Raw genomic sequence first — 19186 nt, 5'->3', positions numbered from 1 at the left:
CCTTGAACTTTGCGACCTTTTGCCACATTTCAGGCTTCAAACATAAAGATATAAAACTGTAATTTTTTGTGAAGAATCAACAACAAGTGGGACACAATCATGAAGTGGAACAAAATTTATTGGATATTTCAAGCTTTTTTAACAAATCAAAAACCTTTTGCTGGGATTACAGCTGTAAGTCGCTTGGGGTAGGTCTCTATCAGTTTTGCACATCGAGAGACTGAAATTTTTGCCCATTCCTCCTTGCAAAACAGCTCGAGCTCAGTGAGGTTGGATGGAGAGCATTTGTGAACAGCAGTTTTCAGTTCTTTCCACAGATTCTCGATTGGATTCAGGTCTGGACTTTGACTTGGCCATTCTAACACCTGGATATGTTTATTTTTGAACCATTTCATTGTAGATTTTGCTATATGTTTTGGATCATTGTCTTGTTGGAAGACAAATCTCAATCCCAGTCTCAGGTCTTTTGCAGACTCCATCAGGTTTTCTTCCAGAATGGTCCTGTATTTGGCTCCATCCATCTTCCCATCAATTTTAACCATCTTCCCTGTCCCTGCTGAAGAAAAGCAGGCCCAAACCATGATGCTGCCACCACCATGTTTGACAGTGGGGATGGTGTGTTCAGGGTGATGAGCTGTGTTGCTTTTACGCCAAACATAATGTTTTGCATTGTTGCCAAAAAGTTCAATTTTGGTTTCATCTGACCAGAGCACCTTCTTCCACATGTTTGGTGTGTCTCCCAGGTGGCTTGTGGCAAACTTTAAACAACACTTTTTATGGATATTTTTAAGAAATGGCTTTCTTCTTGCCACTCTTCCATAAAGGCCAGATTTGTGCAGTATACGACTGATTGTTGTCCTATGGACAGAGTCTCCCACCTCAGCTGTAAATCTCTGCAGTTCATCCAGAGTGATAATGGGCCTCTTGGCTGCATCTTTGATCAGTCTTCTCCTTGTATGAGCTGAAAGTTTAGAGGGGCGGCCAGGTCTTGGTAGATTTGCAGTGGTCTGATACTCCTTCCATTTCAATATTATCGCTTGCACAGTGCTCCTTGGGATGTTTAAAGCTTGGGAAATCTTTTTGTATCCAAATCCGGCTTTAAACTTCTCCACAACAGTATCTCGGACCTGCCTGGTGTGTTCCTTGTTCTTCATGATGCTCTCTGCGCTTTAAACGGACCTTTGAGACTATCACAGTGCAGGTGCATTTATACGGAGACTTGATTACACACAGGTGGATTCTTTTTATCATCATTAGTCATTTAGGTCAACATTGGATCATTCAGAGATCCTCACTGAACTTCTAGAGAGAGTTTTCTGCACTGAAAGTAAAGGGGCTGAATAATTTTGCACGCCCAATTTTTCAGTTTTTGATTTGTTAAAAAAGTTTGAAATATCCAATACATTTCGTTCCACTTCATGATTGTGTCCCACTTGTTGTTGATTCTTCACAAAAAATTACAGTTTCATATCTTTATGTTTGAAGCCTGAAATGTGGCAAAAGGTCGCAAAGTTCAAGGGGGCTGAATACTTTCGCAAGGCACTGTAGGGAAGGGAGTACAGACACTAAATCTTCTGCTACTCCATCACTGCCTGCAGCAGGTGAGTTTAGTAAAGTTAGTTTGTTTATTGTGAAGTTGAGTTGTGTTATTATTGCAAATCAGTTGCATACGTATTGGTATTTATTACCAATAATGTGTTATATTTCAACACATGACATCATACAACGTATGATGATGATGATGATAACAATGACGTTATACAACAAGTGAGTCCACTAAGGCAGCACCTATTGACGCTGCTTATTGGCCAGCACTCTCAGGTAAGGGGAGAACAGAGTTTGTTAGCAGAGGTGTCACGATTTGTCAAGCAGGGTAATGAGGAGTACAAGAATTGAACCCAAATGCAGACTCTAAGGCTGAGCTGGTGCAGTTAAAATGATTTAATATGCCAAAATCAAAATACAAAGAGGCTTACAGGTAGTCTTGCAGGCACTGACGTCACCCAAGTTGCCAGATTGTCTATGAATCACATCTACACACACTACATACTATTTCAACCCATCTGCCACTGCAACCTGGCAACCCACAGCCCGATCCAAGGGGCATCTGCACAGCTGCTCTCTCTCCGCAGGCATACAGGCCAGCATATTAATGTTAGCTGTTGTCAAAATGTCACATTTTAAAACCTAAATGTTGGCAGGTATGATTCTGTCAGACAAACTACCTGGTTAACATGTACTATTTATCAGCCGTGATCAAATCACAGTTTTATACTCATTGCTTTGTCTTGACAACAGAAAAATATGTAAATTTAAAAAAAAAACAGTATAGATCATCAAGGAGAGCAGGAGGGGACTGAACAGAGGTTTAACTGGCTGTCTGTCCCACTCCTTACCAGATGTTGGCTGTGATGTGCAGTTTTGTTGTTCATAGACTGAAAAGAGGACGAAGAGAAAGAGATGTAGTAGAAAAACTGTCCCCCTCCCTCCCTCTTCCATTGTCTCCCATCTCCCTATAATCACCTTTTTTCACGTGACCAAAACAACTGAGCAATGACAGTGAGATGCAATGCAAAAAGCAGTCAGAAAAAATAGTACATGGACGTTGAGTTAAAATTATTTTGCTGTTGATGGTCAAGAATGAACTTTTATGTTCAAAATTTACAATTTAAGATTTGTTCATAATCCTTAAAAACTCTATCCTGCCACGTAAGAAAATATTTTCTCTGATGTACAGAGAAGTAGAATTTTAACGCATTTCACAAGATACATCTCGATTCCTTTCCTCAAACAAAGATGGCAACCAAATAAGTAAGCAGCTTTATTTCTTAATTTCCGGTTACTTTCCTAAGAATGATCAGCTAACCTTTTCATGTGATGTACAAGTGTCTCCTTTAGATGCTAATGTCACATAAAATACTTTGGAGAGTACAGTTCAGTTATTGAATGTTCACACCATTTAAAAGCAATATTTTCCTTAATAGTCTGCAATATGCCCTACATTTTCTAACATTTTTTCTGTGTATTTTTCTGTGTAAAATAGTTCTTGCCAAAAATAAAAAGATAAAAAAAGAAAAAAAATTAAATTATATCTCAAGGACACATCCATGCTCACAGAATTGGCTTAGATCTTCTATGAAATATATAGCACAGGCAGATGAAAGGTACATTACCACTGATTTCATCACCATCACAGACTCATATCAACAGCATTCCAGCAACAAGGCTCTAGCCAGCACATTGTAACATTTATATCTCTCTAACATGGGCATACACTCTCACAGTCAACATACAACTAGCAGCCAGCACTCTATTGCAATATTCATCTAAAATTGACATTATATTAAATTATATAACTGTTGATGTTAGCCTGTTTCATTCCTCATTTACCTACTGCAGCTTTAGATCTGAAAAAATCTAAATTTTAAGGCAAATAACCTACTCTCAAACTGAATGTTTAAAAATAGAAACCCATGAACATTGTGATGCATTCAAATAATCCTGTAATAATTACTGTACAACCTTTTAATTTTTGAAATTCTGTAAGAGCAAGGTTGATATAACTGTATGTTACTGTTTGAAGCTGTAGTTTCCCTTAGTGTGTTGTGGACTGGATATGCTTTGAGGTGTTTGGAAATTTTATGCTCAATGCGCTGATTTCTCCCTGTCTCTTTTTCTTGTCTTTTTCCTTATCTCCTCCCCAGGATCTCTCCAGAGAAGGAAGAGGTGAACAGTGGGGTGGCCTCCTGGGGAGAAGGCTCAAAAAGGGGAAGAAATCCAAAATGGTCCCTAGGGAAGGAAGCTGGTCTAGGACTTTTTCAGCAAACAAGCCCCTGTGGGGCCACTGTTGGTTTTTTGTTGGCAGTGTGGAATAGAGCAAACCCACACCAAACCCACAGATCCCATTGCACAGCCCACATCATCATCATCATCATTAATGGCTCATTGTGGGTTTTTGTGTGCAGGCCACACTAAGATAAAGTACAGAAAGCCTTAAAGACCATGGGTATGAACAAAGCCTGTTATGTCAAGATCACAAATAAATTATTATTCTGCTAGCACGAGAAAACAAAACAGTAATGCAAGAGCCAGAAAATGACACTGTTATGTTTTGGGGAAAAAATAAATAAATAAAATAACATAGAAAGCCTTTACCCAAATGGCTTATTACAACTTTAGCTTTATTTTTGTAGCTTTGGTCTCTATTGGTTATGATAACATTGTACTCACCAAAGTAATTGCTGAGATATGGGAATGCAACAACAAAGTCTGACAGGGCAAGAAATAGGAGTAGTCTGACAAGTTGTTAACAAGCAAATTATTTAGCCTGACTATCTGACCCACTTTATTTAGAGGTAAAACTACAATTGAACACAACTGAAATAACAACAGTAATAATCCCTCTTTAGATTGTTGGCCCCGCCTTGATTAATTGCACCTGTGTCTCGTTGTTCAGTGTCAGTTCGTTGTCATGATTATTTGCATCAGCAGTAGTATGTGGTCTACACGTAAGGTGTCCCAGCCTTGTTTCCTGTGCTTCTTCTGAGTCTCTTGGATTTATTTCTGCGTTTGCTTGGACCTCACCTCGACTTTTGGTTTTCGTTTATTGCCTGCTCCTTGTCTGATTTGTTTGCTTGTCTTGGACTGCCTTCCGGATTTGGACCTCTGCCTGCCTGACTACCCATGTAAGCCTTTCCCGCAATAATTTAATGAACCGCATCTGCTCTGCCTCTAGTCTGCATTTGGGTTCTATTCCTTGTGTTCCCTTGCGTGACATCCACTACAACAGAACGAACTGACCATAAAATGGACCCAGCAGACACAATGCTGGTCGAACTGGTCTTGGACCTGATGAGCTCGAGGGAATGTTGGAGGACAGTCAGCAGTGAGCAGTACAAGCAGACAGCCATAGCTGGGGCTCACTATGCTGGACCAACGACTTCATGAATGCCCCCAGTCCTCAGCCCGATTCCCAGCCTGTTACCAATCAGCCTGACTCACGGCCTGCTAGCAACCAACATGCTAGCAGCCAGCCTACTAGCCCTCTGTCAGTCAGGATCGGATATGCTAGCCTGCAATCTGTCTGTCCTTGAGCCGGTCCCAGCTCCGAACCCGTACCTGGGCACCCGCCTGGCTCTTGGTGGTCCTCGCAGTCATCAGCCTGCACCCCGGCAGAAAAACATGGGACATATAATCCGTTATCACATCTCCTTCCATAGCTATTCGGATGACACACAACTGTACCTGTCTTTTAAACCTTCTGACACCAGTATATTAGCTCACTGCAAAGCTGCCTACATGACATATAAAGCTGGATGTCCTAAAACTTTTTAAAATTTAACTTTGACAAGACAGAAGTTCTCACCATGCCTGAACACATCTCAAAACAAATACAGCTCCTTGGCTCCCTCACTCCAAACATAAAGTCAGATACAAAAAAAATCTGCCTCTTATAACATCCCGCCTCGATTATTGTAATGTCTTGTTTACCAATCAAGCTATGGAACAGTTTCAAATTGTTCAAAACTCAGCAGCTAGACTACTGACCAAAACAAAATGATTCTCACACATCACACCAATTCTGGCTTCACTGCATTGGCTTCCAGTCTCTTTTAGAATCCATTTTAAAGTGCTTTTAATCACATACAAGGCTCTCAATGATCTGGTGCCTGAGTATAAAACTGAGCTCCTCACACTGTATTACCCAAACAGGCCAGTTAGGCCTGCGAGTCTGGGTCTTCTATCTATTCCAAAGTCCAGATTAAAAACAAAGGGTGATCGAGCTGTTGCAGTACTGGCTCCTTGGCTCTGAAATGGCCTTCCACTGAGCATCAGATCATCTGACTCTGTTGCTGCTTTTAAATCTCGTCTTAAATCCTACTTTTACAAAATGGCTTTTCCTAACAGCTGACAGACTACACTTCTGTGGTCATGAGCTGTTGGTTGATTTTTTATTTTTTTTTTTTTGGTAATTTTGGTTTTTATCTTTAAAGTGTTTGTATGTACTATGTGTATATGTATATATTTATGCTTGTATGTATATGCACATGTTTCATTATTGACCATGTTGCTTATGTTTTTAATCTTCTGACCTTGGAAAGGTCATGTGCTCATTGCTTGAAAAGTGCTCTATAAATAAAATTATAATAATAATAATTATTATTATTATTGTTGTGGAGCCAGGACAGCATACACTTAATGCAATTAAAGTGTTCCTTTGTGATTAACATCAGTACTAACAATTCCAGCAGCACAAGTTCTAATAGGACAGAATGAGATTACTTTTGCTACATTATTTCCTCCAGTGAATTCTCCCAGTATCACATCAGAGATTTGCACTTCCACTGGAGCTGTCCTTATCTACATTTCATCAGGCAATGCTGGGTGTGTCTTAAAAAACTCAATTTCAGTGCATATTTCTGTCTGCCTGCACATTATACAGTCAAAGTTAGTAGGCACCATCTAATGTTCCCCACATCTAGATTAGAAACTATGAATCTAGTGAGTGAGGCCATAGGTTTTGCAACAATAACATTCAATAATATAGGTCAGGTTTCAGACATTCTACGATTACTACAGACATCAAGGTATACAAATATCTATATTATATAGGAATTTATACATACATAAATAAATAAATTCAATTCAATTAAGCTTGTATTCAAATACTAATAATAATAACAATGGCCAGTATGAACTAATAGCTTGCATGAAAAATGTTGCACAATGTACACTTCCACAGCAGTAGTTCTGTCTGTAAAATAACAGAATTCTGTCTGTAAAATAACAGAATTATGTCTCCCCATTCTGTTGCTCTGAGAAAAGAAATACTGTTTTCCTGCTGCTCATTTCCATTGCAGTTTCAATCGATCCCCGTAAGGTTGCCATCAATGTTATTCAACACATCTAATGTAAAGATGGATTTAGTGCTGTGAAATGTACATCCGTTGAATTTATCAAGACAACAGGTAAACATGGAGAAAGTGTTGAATGTGCATAAACAGCAAATTAAAACAGGAGCAGATCAGAAAAGGTTTCTTACTGAAATAGTGTTTAAAAAATGGGGAAGTAGAAATAAAGGCTTGTATGTATATAATATAAGCCTGTGTCAAATAAAGCCCGAGTTCAAATAGTGGCTGTTGAGGTAACGAGCAGTACTAGACTAGTTGTCCTCTCTAGCTTTGAACATTTGGCATAAATCCTCATCTGCCACTCGTCAATCCCCTACCACCTAATTCCTCTATCGTCCCTCTGCATCCTTCCCTCTCTCTCCAACTTTACATTCCGCTGTGCCCATTTTCTTGCCAGCTCACAGGAAATGCGCCAGTAACAACATCTGGGGCTGACACATACACATTCACATTCAGACACATATCCATATCCACACAGTAAATGCAACATGGCAACTATCATCAAAAACTAGGCCATTACAGGGTGGAAACAGAATAGAAGATGATGGCAGAACTACAGGTTGTAAAGATGTTCTATTGTTTCTTCACATAGAACACCTCTGCCCCCACCACCAAAAAATAAAGAAAATTAAAATGCTGGCATTTCTTTTGAATTAATTTAAGTGAAAGAAATGTGGGTGAAAATTAATCTGGTTGATCGACGACCTAGTCATCCGCTCTCTTCTCTCCATTTTACTCTTCTCTTTCTACTAGTGGAAGCATATGTCCTCCATACTGTCAAGGTATTGGGTAATACAGGTAGACATACTGTGTAACCAATCAGAGAGCTAGATTAAGCAACTATGCTGTGATGAACTGTAAGTGAGTGACTGACAGCACTTTGTGTACTGCTCATGTTATGACATTGTTGTGGAGTTAATAAACCAATCGTTCTGACTGCAAATAAGCTGTATTGGCCAACAGTTTATTTGACATGGAGTCAGAAGTGTTCTGAGGGAGACACCCAATGCTATGGTGAAGTTTAGCCCGCTAGAAAACTTCAACTTTGAGCCCTGAGATTGGCCTGACTGGAGACAGAGATTCACATGGTACAGGTCGGCAGACGGTTGCTAAGTTGGGAAATGAAGATGGCAAGGTCGAGGTTAGCACACTTATCTACACAATGGGCTACAAATATTTTCAAGACGTTCACCTTTGGAGGAGGGGAGATAGAGGATGACATCAGGGGAAGTGCTGAGCATTGGACAGAACAAATAAATGTAGGAAACACTCCAGTTAGGTTTAGAATCGATACAGGAGCTGACGTTATCATAATGAACCTGAAGACATTTAGAGCACTTAGGTCAAAGAGAAAGCTACTTAGATGTAGCGGACTCCCAGACAGCCCAGGAAGGACACTAAATATTGTGGAACAGTTCACTGCTAGTACACTTCATAAACAGAGGAAGTACATCTTTAACATATACGTAGCAAGGGCATCCTTCTACAGTTGCACGGCGAAAGCTGGAAACCTGTTGCATATTGTTCCAGGAGACTGACAGAATTGGAAACCAGGTACGCACAAATTGAGAAGTAATGTTTAGCAGGATTATGGGCCTGTGAGAGGTTCCAAAAGTACCTGGTAGGCATGAACAGATTCCGACTTATCATGGATCATAAGCCTCTGGTGCCACTGATAAACATTAAGGATTTGGATGTGGTACCAGTGAAAGGTCAAAGACTCCTGATGCGGCTGATGCTGTTCAATGCCAAGGCAGAATATGCACCAGGGAAAACACTGGTCGTTGCTGATGCCTTGTCACGCAGCCCTGTAAAGGACAGAGACAACACTGCAAAGATGATCATTGCCTGTCACGTTCTTGCTGTCACTCACAGTTGGCCAATATCACAGTACAAACTGGACATGATAAAGTCTGCTACACAGAGGGATGAGCAGCTGCAAAGTGTACGGAAGCTGATCAAATTTGGATGGTCTGAACGAGTGAGTAGCATCACAAACAGTGCAACAGATTATTACAAATTGAAAGATTCATTGTCAACATGTGAGGGCCCTATCACACTAGGCTGTCAAATTGTAATTCCTCATTCAATGAGTCAGGAAATAATGGAGCGCATACATGGCAGACATCAAAGCCTGTCAAAATGTAGAGAACGTGCAAAGGAAACTGTGTGGTGGCCTTAAACATCTGCAGATATAAAATGCAGTTTGAAAACATGCCACTTCTGCCCGAAAAACAAACGTACACAGCGCAAAGAGCCACACCCACACCTCTACCTGAACAACCATGGCAAAAGCCACAGACATATGTAAGTATAAAGGCACTACATTGTGATATTATGTTACTTGGAAATCTTGCACTTGTCAACTACCAGGTTGTTAAGTTACTGAATCCACATTTGCAAGATTTGACATCCCTGACCAGATAGTCAGTGATAACGATCGAGAGAGGTACAATGCAAAGACCACGTAGAATTTTTTTTTTTTTTCGAAAAAGTTGAACTTTTGGCCATCTGTTCGTGACCTCAAGCTGAAGCGAGCTTGGGTTCTGCAGCAGGATAATGATCCAAAACACGCCAGCAAGTCCACCTCTGAATGGCTGAAGGTGGTGGAGTCATGAACACTGACCTTAACTGAGGCAAGTGAGACCTGCAGTTCTTTGGATGTTGTTGTGGGGTCTCTGTATGGCTGAAGAAGAACATAATGAAGACTTTGGAGTGGCCTAGTCAAAGTCCTGACCTGAATCCTATTGAGATGCTGTGGCATGACCTTAAAAAGTCAGTTCATGCTCGAAAACCCTCCAATGAATTACAACAATTCTGCAAAGATGAGTGGGCCAAAATTCCTCCACAGCACTGTAAAAGATTCATTGCAAGTTATCGCAAATGCTTGATTGCAGTTGTTGCTGCTAAGGGTGGCCCAACCAGTTATTAGGTTTAGGAGGCAATCAGTTTTTCACACATAACAACCTTCATTTAAAAACTGCATTTTGTGTTTATTTGTGTTATCTTTGACTAATATTTAAATTTGTTTGATGATCTGAAAAATTTAAGTGTGACAAACATGCAAAAAAAAGAAATCAGGATGGGGCAAACACTTTTTTACACCACTGTAACAGTCACATTGTGCATATTCTTTATTATTTTCTTATAATATTTTTTATATTCTTTAATATCTTTGTCAATTTTATATTTTATATTTATGAATCTTGGCCTGCAATACTTGCTTTATATTTCTTATATTTCTGCTATGTTTATTGTTTTGCACCAAAATACCAAAGCAAATTCCTTGTATGTGTAAACATACTTGGCTATAAAGCTGATCCTGATTCTGATCATAAACACAACATTTGCTAACTAAAACTGACAGTCCAGTAATCAACAGCTTAATTCTGTTTGTTTTTTCCAGGATAAACAATAACGTTTTTAATCCCTCTTAACTTTTCATTCTATTTAGGACAATGTATATTAGAGTTTCCACTTTACCTCTTTAGTAGGATATTACATTATGCTTACATGCCCAGTCTTACTACAGGTTTACAAACTCTACCAAACCATGTCACTATCCGACCTTCTGGTGTGTTTCTATTAAGTCCATTACTTTCACTCTGTCCATGACAAGAGCCCTGGTGTTGTGTTTCCATTCCTATTGGCTCTGAGCTCGCTTTCATAGTACCTGTGTTCGCTATCTGTTTTCACTGTACAAGTTGTAGATGTCTGTTCCTTCTCACCTCTCCTAACCTTGGTGAATTCACTTGGTGTGAGTACAGCTCTCTTAGATGACAGATGCTGGTCTTTTCCATGCCTTGTCCTCATCCAACTTTAACAGAACTTGATCTCCCGGTTGTAAAAGTGGCAAGTTGTTTACTCCATGTCTCTTGTAGAAGTAAAATGCCTGTTGTTGCTTAGCCTCTGCATATCTGTGTCTGATGAGGGCTTTACCAGGCAAAACCAAACATGCAAAAAAATAAGAAATCAGGAAGGGGGCAAACACTTTTTCACACCACTGTATTTAAACTACAGTTTGTGCAGGAATGCGCAAGGTGCAAAATATTTACATGGGAATGATGGTGCCCAGGAAGCGGAAGGACTCCACAGTTTCGAAAGGGGACTCACACATGGTGATGGGGGCAGGTAGGGCTGGGTTCCTCCTGTAATCCACAACCATCGCCACTGTCTTTTGAGAGCATTGAGCTCCAGGTTGTTCTGACTGCACTAGGTCAACAGGTGGTCAATGTCCCACCTGTAGGCAGCCTCATCCCCATCAGAGATGAGCCCAATGAGGGTGGTGTCATCTCCAAACTTCAGCAGCTTGACGAATTGGTGACTGGAGGTGCAGCTGTTGGTGTACAGAGAGAAGAGCAGAGGGGAAAAAATGTAGCCTTGGGGGGAACCGGTGCTGATAGTCTGGGAGTCAGAGACATGTTTCCTCAGCCTCACGTGCTGCCTCCTGTCAGACAGGAAGTCTGTGATGATTTAAGGTGGGACAACACAAGGCGCTAAAAAGACTTCATTACCACAGAGGTCCGGGAAAAGGGTATGTAGTCGTTAAGTTCTGTGGTGCTTGGTTTTTTGGGGACCGGGATGATGGTGGAGGATTTGAAGCAGGCTGGCACATGGCATGTCTCCAGTGAGGTGTTAAAGATGTCCGTGAACATCCGTGGGCGACTGTGGCTTAGTAGTAGAGTGGGTCATCCACCAATCGGAAGGTCGGCGGTTCGATCTCAGCTTCCCCCAGCCTACGAAGTTCTTTCAACTGATGCCGGAGTTTCTTTCAACTGATGCTGAGTGTGTGAATGATTGATGAGCAGTTGGCACCTATGAATGTGTGTGAATGGGGTGAATATGATATGTAGTTAGTGCGCTTTGAGTAGTCAGAAAGACTAGAAAGGCGCTATAAGTACAGTCCATTTACACTGGAGACAGCTGATCAGTGCAGTGCTTCAGGGTGGATGGCTGCTTTGCGGGGGTGAGAGCCATTGTTGCAGTAGGGGAGGGGGGTCGAGCTGGTGGGCTGGAGCTGGTGGATGGAGTCACAGGGATATGGTGTCCCATTGACCTCTGTGGTTGGCCATGCACAAGTCTATTCATAGTCATATTAATGGAGTGGGGGGCTTTTGGTTTGTAGTAAGTGATCCGTCTGAGACAGACGGAAGTGTTGGCTGAGAACTGGTGTTGTAGTCTGTCTGAGTACAGACCTTGCTAAACCTATACTTTGACTTCCTAAACCTGTCCCTGTCTCCACTCCTGAATGCTTCTTCCTTTTCCAACCGTAGCTGTCTGAGTTTAGCTGTGAACCAAGGTTTGTCATTGTTGTAACTCACCCCATGGTGCATGATGGTATACAGCAGTCCTCACAGAAACTGATGTATGATGTCACTGCCTCTGTGAACTCATCCAGACTGTTGGTAGCAGCCCTGAAAACATCCCAGTCAGTGCAGTCCAAGCATGCCCAAAGGTCCTCCATAGCTCCACTGGTCCACTGCTTTGATGTCCTCACAACAGGTTTACAGAGCTTTAATTTCTGCCTGTATGTAGGAATCATGTGGACCATGAGATGGTCACAGTGTCCCAGTGCAGTGGCGTGATAGGCACTGCTTACTGCTTACAATGATCCAGAATATTCTCTACTCTGGTATTCTGTATTTGGGGAGTTGGCTGTGGTTTCCCTTGTTAAAGTCACAGAGGACAGTAACTAAGGAGTCCAGGTTTGTCCCCTCCATACACAGTATCTGAGAATGCGCTGTGCATCCTGCACATTGGCCTTTGGTGGAATGTAAACACCAACGAGAACGAATGAAACAAACTCATGGAGGGAGTAGAAAGGTTCACAGTTTATGAATAAATTCCAGATCAGGAGAACAGTGCTGTGTTGCGATCCTCTCTGAAGAGTTGGAAGCCTGCCAGTTGCAACGCAGAATCCAGTATCGATCCACACAGCCATGTCTCTGGGAAGCATAAAACAGAAGATGAATAAAAGTCTCTGTTTTTCCTCACCAGTAGCTGATGTTCATCCAGTTTATTGCACAGAGAGCATACGTTGGAGCGAAATATTCCCGGTAACGGTGTGCGAAATCCGCACTGAAGGAGGCGCACAAGCGCCCGGCACGTTTCCCTCTCCTTTGGCGTTTTGCTGCATAAGTAAAGGTGAGAGCACCTTTGACCAGAATGTCCAACAATTCCACTGATGACAGAATAAAAGACGGAAATAAGTCCGCTGGTGTAGTTTCCCTGATGTTCATGAGCTCACAGCAGAAAACTAAATTTACAAACAAAACAAGACAAAACAACACACACCAAAACACAAAGGAAGCCATTTGCAGTGCCATCTAGTGTATTGTGTAACCAATCAGAGAGCTAGAATAAGCAGCTACGCTGTCTGGAGCTGGTTTGCTGGCTATGGGAAACGTCTCGTCCTCTCTGCATGTTAGCTCACAGCAGCAACTGTAGCAACAGTTTGCTAACACACAACCTAGCTAACGTTAGTTATATTACTTGCTGTGTCGTTGTTCACTCTATATCATGGTATTTATCACTGTATTGGATTTCTCCAGAATCACACACCCCACCTTTAATAAACCACTCATTCTGAGTACAAATAAGCTGTATCGGCCGGCAGTATATTTGACACATACCAGAGCACCTTGTTTACTATAGCTCATTCAAACTTGGGCTGCAACTAACAATTATTTTCATCACTAATCATCAATTAATGTGCAGATTACTTCCTTGATTAATCAATTATTAATTTTGTCTATAAAAACCTTGGAAACTAATAAAAACTACCTGTTATAATTTCTGTGATCTCAAAACAATGTCTTCAGATGACTTGTTTTAACCAACCTTTGAAAACCAAAAGATATTCAGTTTACAATTATATAAAACAAAGAAAAGCAGCAAAATGTTTAGCATTTTTGCTTAGAAAATGACTGAAAGATGAATTTACTATTAAAATGGCTGAAGATGAACGGAAAACTAATTGTGCTGTGCGCGCAGCAGGAGATCAGATCTCACTCAGCGCAGCTATCCTAAGTATATGAAAAGTCATTAGCTTTTTTTGGCTAGTATGCTCAAACCTGTCTTCTCTAAATTACATCCATTCATGAAACAGTGAAAACCACAGTCAATGAAACTTCCTTCTGGTAATTATACTGCCAGGAAGGACTTCATTTTTATTCCACGTATTTGATCTCCACTCAGACTGTGGCAGCCCTGCGCAGTCTGATGGGCAGCAAACCCTCCACCTTCAAATGTCATCTGTTACACTAGCCACTATTGAAAAAAGGAATCACATTTCTGTTATGCATTATTTAGTAATGTCTTATGCCCAACACTGCTCTCTAGACCACATTCTGCTAGACCACCTTTCTTTAATCAATGGAGTCAATGAGAAGAAAAGGCCTGAGCTGATTTACATGACCAAGCCATAAAATTGACAAACATGACATGTACATCCTTGTCAATGAAAACAAGTTACAAGATGTTCTGGGGAACATGACTGATTGAAAAATAGAGCTAGGATATGTTTCAAGCTTAGGTATCACCTAAAAGTGAAGCAGGCAATTAATGTGCAAAATCTGAAACAAGCTCACAAATTTAAAAGAAGTTGTATGAAAAAGCCAATCAGGTGAATATATCAAAAGATTCAAGAGTCAAGAATAAAGGATCCAAAGAGAGGTAAAGGAAAACTGTCTGAGATGGAAATTATAGTTGGAAGGAGCAGTATCACAACTCGTCTGTAAATCCCTTCAGAACATACAATAGGCGGTGCTCTACCCTGCCTAAAGGATATTTATACCAGGCACTGCAAGAATAAGGCTAGGAGAATAACAGCCTTTTCTCCCTGCTGCAGTCAGGAAGAATGTGCTGGATACAGCAGGCCAGCACCGGGAGGCTCAGGAAGAGCTTCTACCCTCAGGACACTAGGATCCTAAATGAGGTCACTGCCCCCCCTTAATTTCACATTGGTAATGTTTTCCAACACAGGATAACATGCAATGGATTTGTGCTATTACACAGTTACCAGAAAACTGCAAAATGCAATAGATTTGGATTTGTACCATTGTATTGTAAAATCTGTAAGGAGAACAGCATTGCTTTTGAAGAGCTGGAGAAGTGTCACTGTATTTAAATGATCTGCATGTAGGCAAGATACATTTAAATATGGAGGCTTCTGGCCGTTATTAACATTCAGACTGATGTAGACTGATGACAGTGATCCACATCACATCTGCATAGCCGTCTTTCAAGTGCTTTCTTGCCAGCATGCTTAACAATGTGGATATTTTTGCTGCTGACCTCCTTTAACACTACACTATGTGGAAGTCAAGTGCAGGACAACAAGAATGCATCTGCCAAAAATGAACACAGATATATTCAACTCAGTGCTGACCTCTGGAGTGTGACAGCTGTCTGGAGAATCAGTCAGGGGAGAGCAAGCACACCAAACTCTCAGAGCAGTGACAGAAACAGAGAAGATTTAGGCTGCCAGAGTGGCATCATCACACAATGTGCAATGTGTGATATGTATATCCAGTGACTGCATTTTATTATGTTGAGCATTAAGCATCAGCATACAAGTAATAGGCAGATGAATAAAGGTGAGGTAGATATAATTACCAAGGAGATCACTATATAAAAGTGGCAGGGGGCTATTGTGGTCTACACCCTAACAAGCCTGCTGGTCAGGTTTCCAGTGCGTCCAGCACAGCAAGAAATAAGCAAAAAATCATGAGAAGCTTACGCACAGGGTAACAAATACATCATAAGCTGCGTTTCGACAGCAGGAACGTTCCCCAGGCACTAGGAACCTTTGGAGGAACTCCACCGCAGGGACCAGGGTCTAAATTAAGTACCAGGGACATTTTTTACCCCCCTCCCTGCTCTGGGTAGTAGCTTGCTGTGCTGAACATTTCTGATTGGTTGAGCAGCGGTGGTTTGACTGTCTGGATCGATGCATTGCTGGCTCACAGGCCGGCCTTCTCTGGCGCACCGGCTCAGCTACTGCGCTGTTGAAGCAGTGGTGGAAGACACCATTCGGTTGAAGGTAAATCACATACGGCCCACAGACTGCTTGTTAAATGCTATACCTGCTAACTGATGTCATGCTATTGCTACCCTAACCAAAAGCTAACATTAGCTACATGCTAAGGCCAACCACTAACGTTAATGGTGTAGAATCCTGGTGTTTCTTAAGACAAGGGTTGGCTAAATCGATCATACAAAATTATATCTTGTCAATGTCGTTGCAGTGAGACCGTGTCACCGTGTTTTTCAGATGAAACAGACAGGTAAAGTGAACTGCAGGCTGCAGACCAGTGTGTTTACTCCTGTGATCACCAGCAGCCCTGGGCCCATGTCTCCTGCTGAAGCACACAAACGCTGTATTTTGCACATTTATATTTCTGCAGATTAATAAATAGTTGTGGAACTAAATGTATTTATAGTTGCTGTTCTTGTATCTGAAAACAAGTATATACTGCTATATATGTAAAAAGACAAGTAACGCTTATGTTTGTGTTACCATATTCTAATATTATTTTTATTTATTTATTTTATTAAATTTATTTACATAGCGCCAATTCATAACAGAAGTTATCTCATTGCACTTTTCCTATAGAGCAGGTTCAGACTGTACTCTTTATACCGCTGACATGCTGCGGTAAGCGTATTGTCTAATTTCCTCCGGTCATCGGTGTTTGTGTGTTACTAGTAGCGTATTTTTGCTGCTCTAGCTCATCACAGTTAATTTTGTTCGATTCTTTATTATAGTGACTATCTGCTATACACTTTAACATACACTAGTTCTGCTCAAGCACTCACAGCGCTCTCCTTCTTTTAACCTATTTCTCACTAATCCCACAGTTTACACGCTATTCAGTTTTGCTAGCTACCGTTCTTTAGCTTAGCAGCTAGCAATGGCTTCTCTCTCTCCCTCCTGCTCTCTCCTGCTCGGTGTGTCAAATGTTTAGCTATTCCTCTGCCTCCTTTATTGATAATGGTACATATAATAAATGTAGCTTATTTGTAGCATTGGAGACGAGGCTTAGTGAATTGGAAAGACGGTTCCGCACCATGGGAACTCAAGCATTAGCTGCTGTAGTTAGCCTGTAGCCGGTGCATACCAACCAGAGATAGCTCCTGTTAGCTGTCCCAGGGAGGCTGGGTGACTGTCTGAAGGAAGCATAGCCCTAAGCAGAAGCCCACGGTTCACCATCAACCTGTTCACGTTTCTAATAAGTTCTCCCACTCAGCGACACACCTGCTGACAAACCAACTCTGATTATTGGCAGATCCATTTTGAGAAATGCGAAGTTAGCGAAACCAGCGACCATAGTCAAATGTATTCCTGGGGCGAGAGCGGGCGCCCCTATTCCTATTTAAAACTCCTGGCTAAAGATAAGTGTAAATACAGTAAGAATGTTATTCACATCGGCTGTAATGTTCGGTCGAGTCGGTGTGTACATATGCAAAGACAATGTTGGACTCCGTAGATTTCTCTGGGCCCCTGCCAAACCTGACCAGTGAGGACATGTTTAGCCGCATGACTTCATTCCGTCGCTGGCTATCGAGGTGGTGTCCAGCAAACAATGTGGGCTTTGTAGATAATTGGTGGACTTTCTGGGGAAGACCTGGTCTCATGAGACGGCATTCATCCCACTTTGGATGGAGCAGCTCTCATATCTAGAAATCTGGCTGAGTTTATTAATGGACCAAAACCATGACAACCCAGAGTTGAGTCCAACACACTTCTCTGCACTTCCAGAGCAGTTATCCACCCAAAACTCCTTACTGGCGGTGTCTGCCCCCCGACCACTTAAATGAATAAAATCAAAAGTTAACAGAAGGAGTTACATACATAAAAACCTAAACAAAAACGTTGAAATAGCACAACAAAATAGGAGAATTAAAGCTCTACTAGTGAACTATTTAATATCAGAGTATCATATTAACTTATTTTGTCTTACTGAAACATGGCTAGGTCATGAAGAATATGTTAGCCTAAATGAATCCACTCCGCCCAGTAATATTAATACTCACATTCCTTGAGGCACCAGCCAAGGAGGTGGAGTTGCAACGATCTTCAACTCAAGCCTATTAATCAATCCTAAACCTAAACTAAATTATAACTCATTTGAAAGCCTTGTTCTCAGTCTTTCACACCCAACCTGGATAACACAACAGCCAATTCTGTTTGTTATAGTGTACTGTGCTCCTGGTCTTTATTCTGAATTTTTATCTGTGTTTTTGTCATGTTTAGTCCTTAAAACAGATAAAGTAGTTATTGTAGTTGATTTCAGTATTTATTTGGATGTTGAAAATGATAGCCTTAGTACTGCAGAGAGTGATATGCAACACTTTCTGTCACTTTTTAATCAATGGGTGATGGATGGTGACCTTTGATTAAACCTGAATGAAACCCCGCCCACTTGACCTCTTGACCCTACCTCCCTCCGGACATGGGTGGCGCTATGTGTGGACCAATGAGCGTGAAGCATGCGTAGCTATCAGGAGCCAATGGGAGCGAAGTAGGCGTGGGAATGAAAAAAACATGTAAATTAAATAATATGATTAAATAATTCAATCATTTAAGTGAAATCAATAGTATGAAAAGTATAAAAAATTATTTACAAACTTACCATCTGTAAAATCTAATCTTTCAGGAGAAAAAGACACGTCTGTCTGGTGCAGAGTGAGGTTTGAATGAAAAGTTTTGAAGCTGAATAAATGTCTGGATATACGTTGAGGAATGTCAACGTGCGGCATCTCTTACAGCTCCTGTGACTGTGATCTGTGGCTAGCATTAGACTGCATCTCTCCTGCAGCTCTTGTGCAGACTGTGTAAAGGTTGACTGAGGAATGAGGGTATATCAGATTTCCTCCGTAATACCATCACCCTTAAAGGTCAGCCATCTGTGAAGGCAGTTTGAAATTGCCGTGTGAAACTCCTCACACAGGGTAAATAAAACCATAAGGGTGCCCACGGCGTTTCTCAATCATCAATACATCTCTACATCCTGTGTCCCCCCTAAAAGGTCAAAGTTTGCTGCTCATTCTGAAGATTCCTTGCTGCTCAATCATCTGTGAAGGCAATTTGAAACTGTCGGGTGAAACTCCTCACACTGGGTAAATAAATCTATAAGGGGTGCCCACGGTGATTCTCAATCATCAGTACATCCTGTGTCCCTAAAAGGTCAAAGTTTGCTGCTCTTTCTGAAGGCAGATTGTGTGACTGAGGAATGACTGTGTGACAGAGGAATGCATCTTATATGGCTTCA

The 19186-nt window shown here is 41.2% G+C and overlaps 1 protein-coding gene across 4 annotated transcripts in view; it reads right to left on the bottom strand.

Moving 5' to 3' along the window:
• The window catches only part of chrm4a (cholinergic receptor, muscarinic 4a), a 64811-nt gene that overhangs the window by 28720 nt on the left and 16905 nt on the right, over positions 1–19186 (bottom strand). Inside the window, exon 2 of one of the 4 annotated variants that reach the window (XM_044188110.1) lies at positions 12233–12856. The exons of 1 other annotated variant lie outside the window; for it this stretch is intronic. Coding sequence is in view for 1 of the 3 variants with exons in the window: in XM_044188108.1 (XP_044044043.1) it covers positions 10640–10724 (85 nt within the window). In the remaining 2 variants the exon portion in view is untranslated. Of the gene's footprint in view, positions 1–10639; positions 11612–12232; positions 12857–18355; positions 18378–19186 lie in introns of those variants that run through there. 2 more of the 4 variants (XM_044188111.1, XM_044188108.1) reach the window with 2 other exon arrangements.

This window comes from Siniperca chuatsi, linkage group LG24 (assembly GCF_020085105.1).
Source record: "Siniperca chuatsi isolate FFG_IHB_CAS linkage group LG24, ASM2008510v1, whole genome shotgun sequence".
NCBI lineage: Eukaryota > Metazoa > Chordata > Actinopteri > Centrarchiformes > Sinipercidae > Siniperca > Siniperca chuatsi.
Note: the sequence above shows the minus strand (reverse complement) of the source record. Positions and strands in the feature narration are given on the sequence as shown.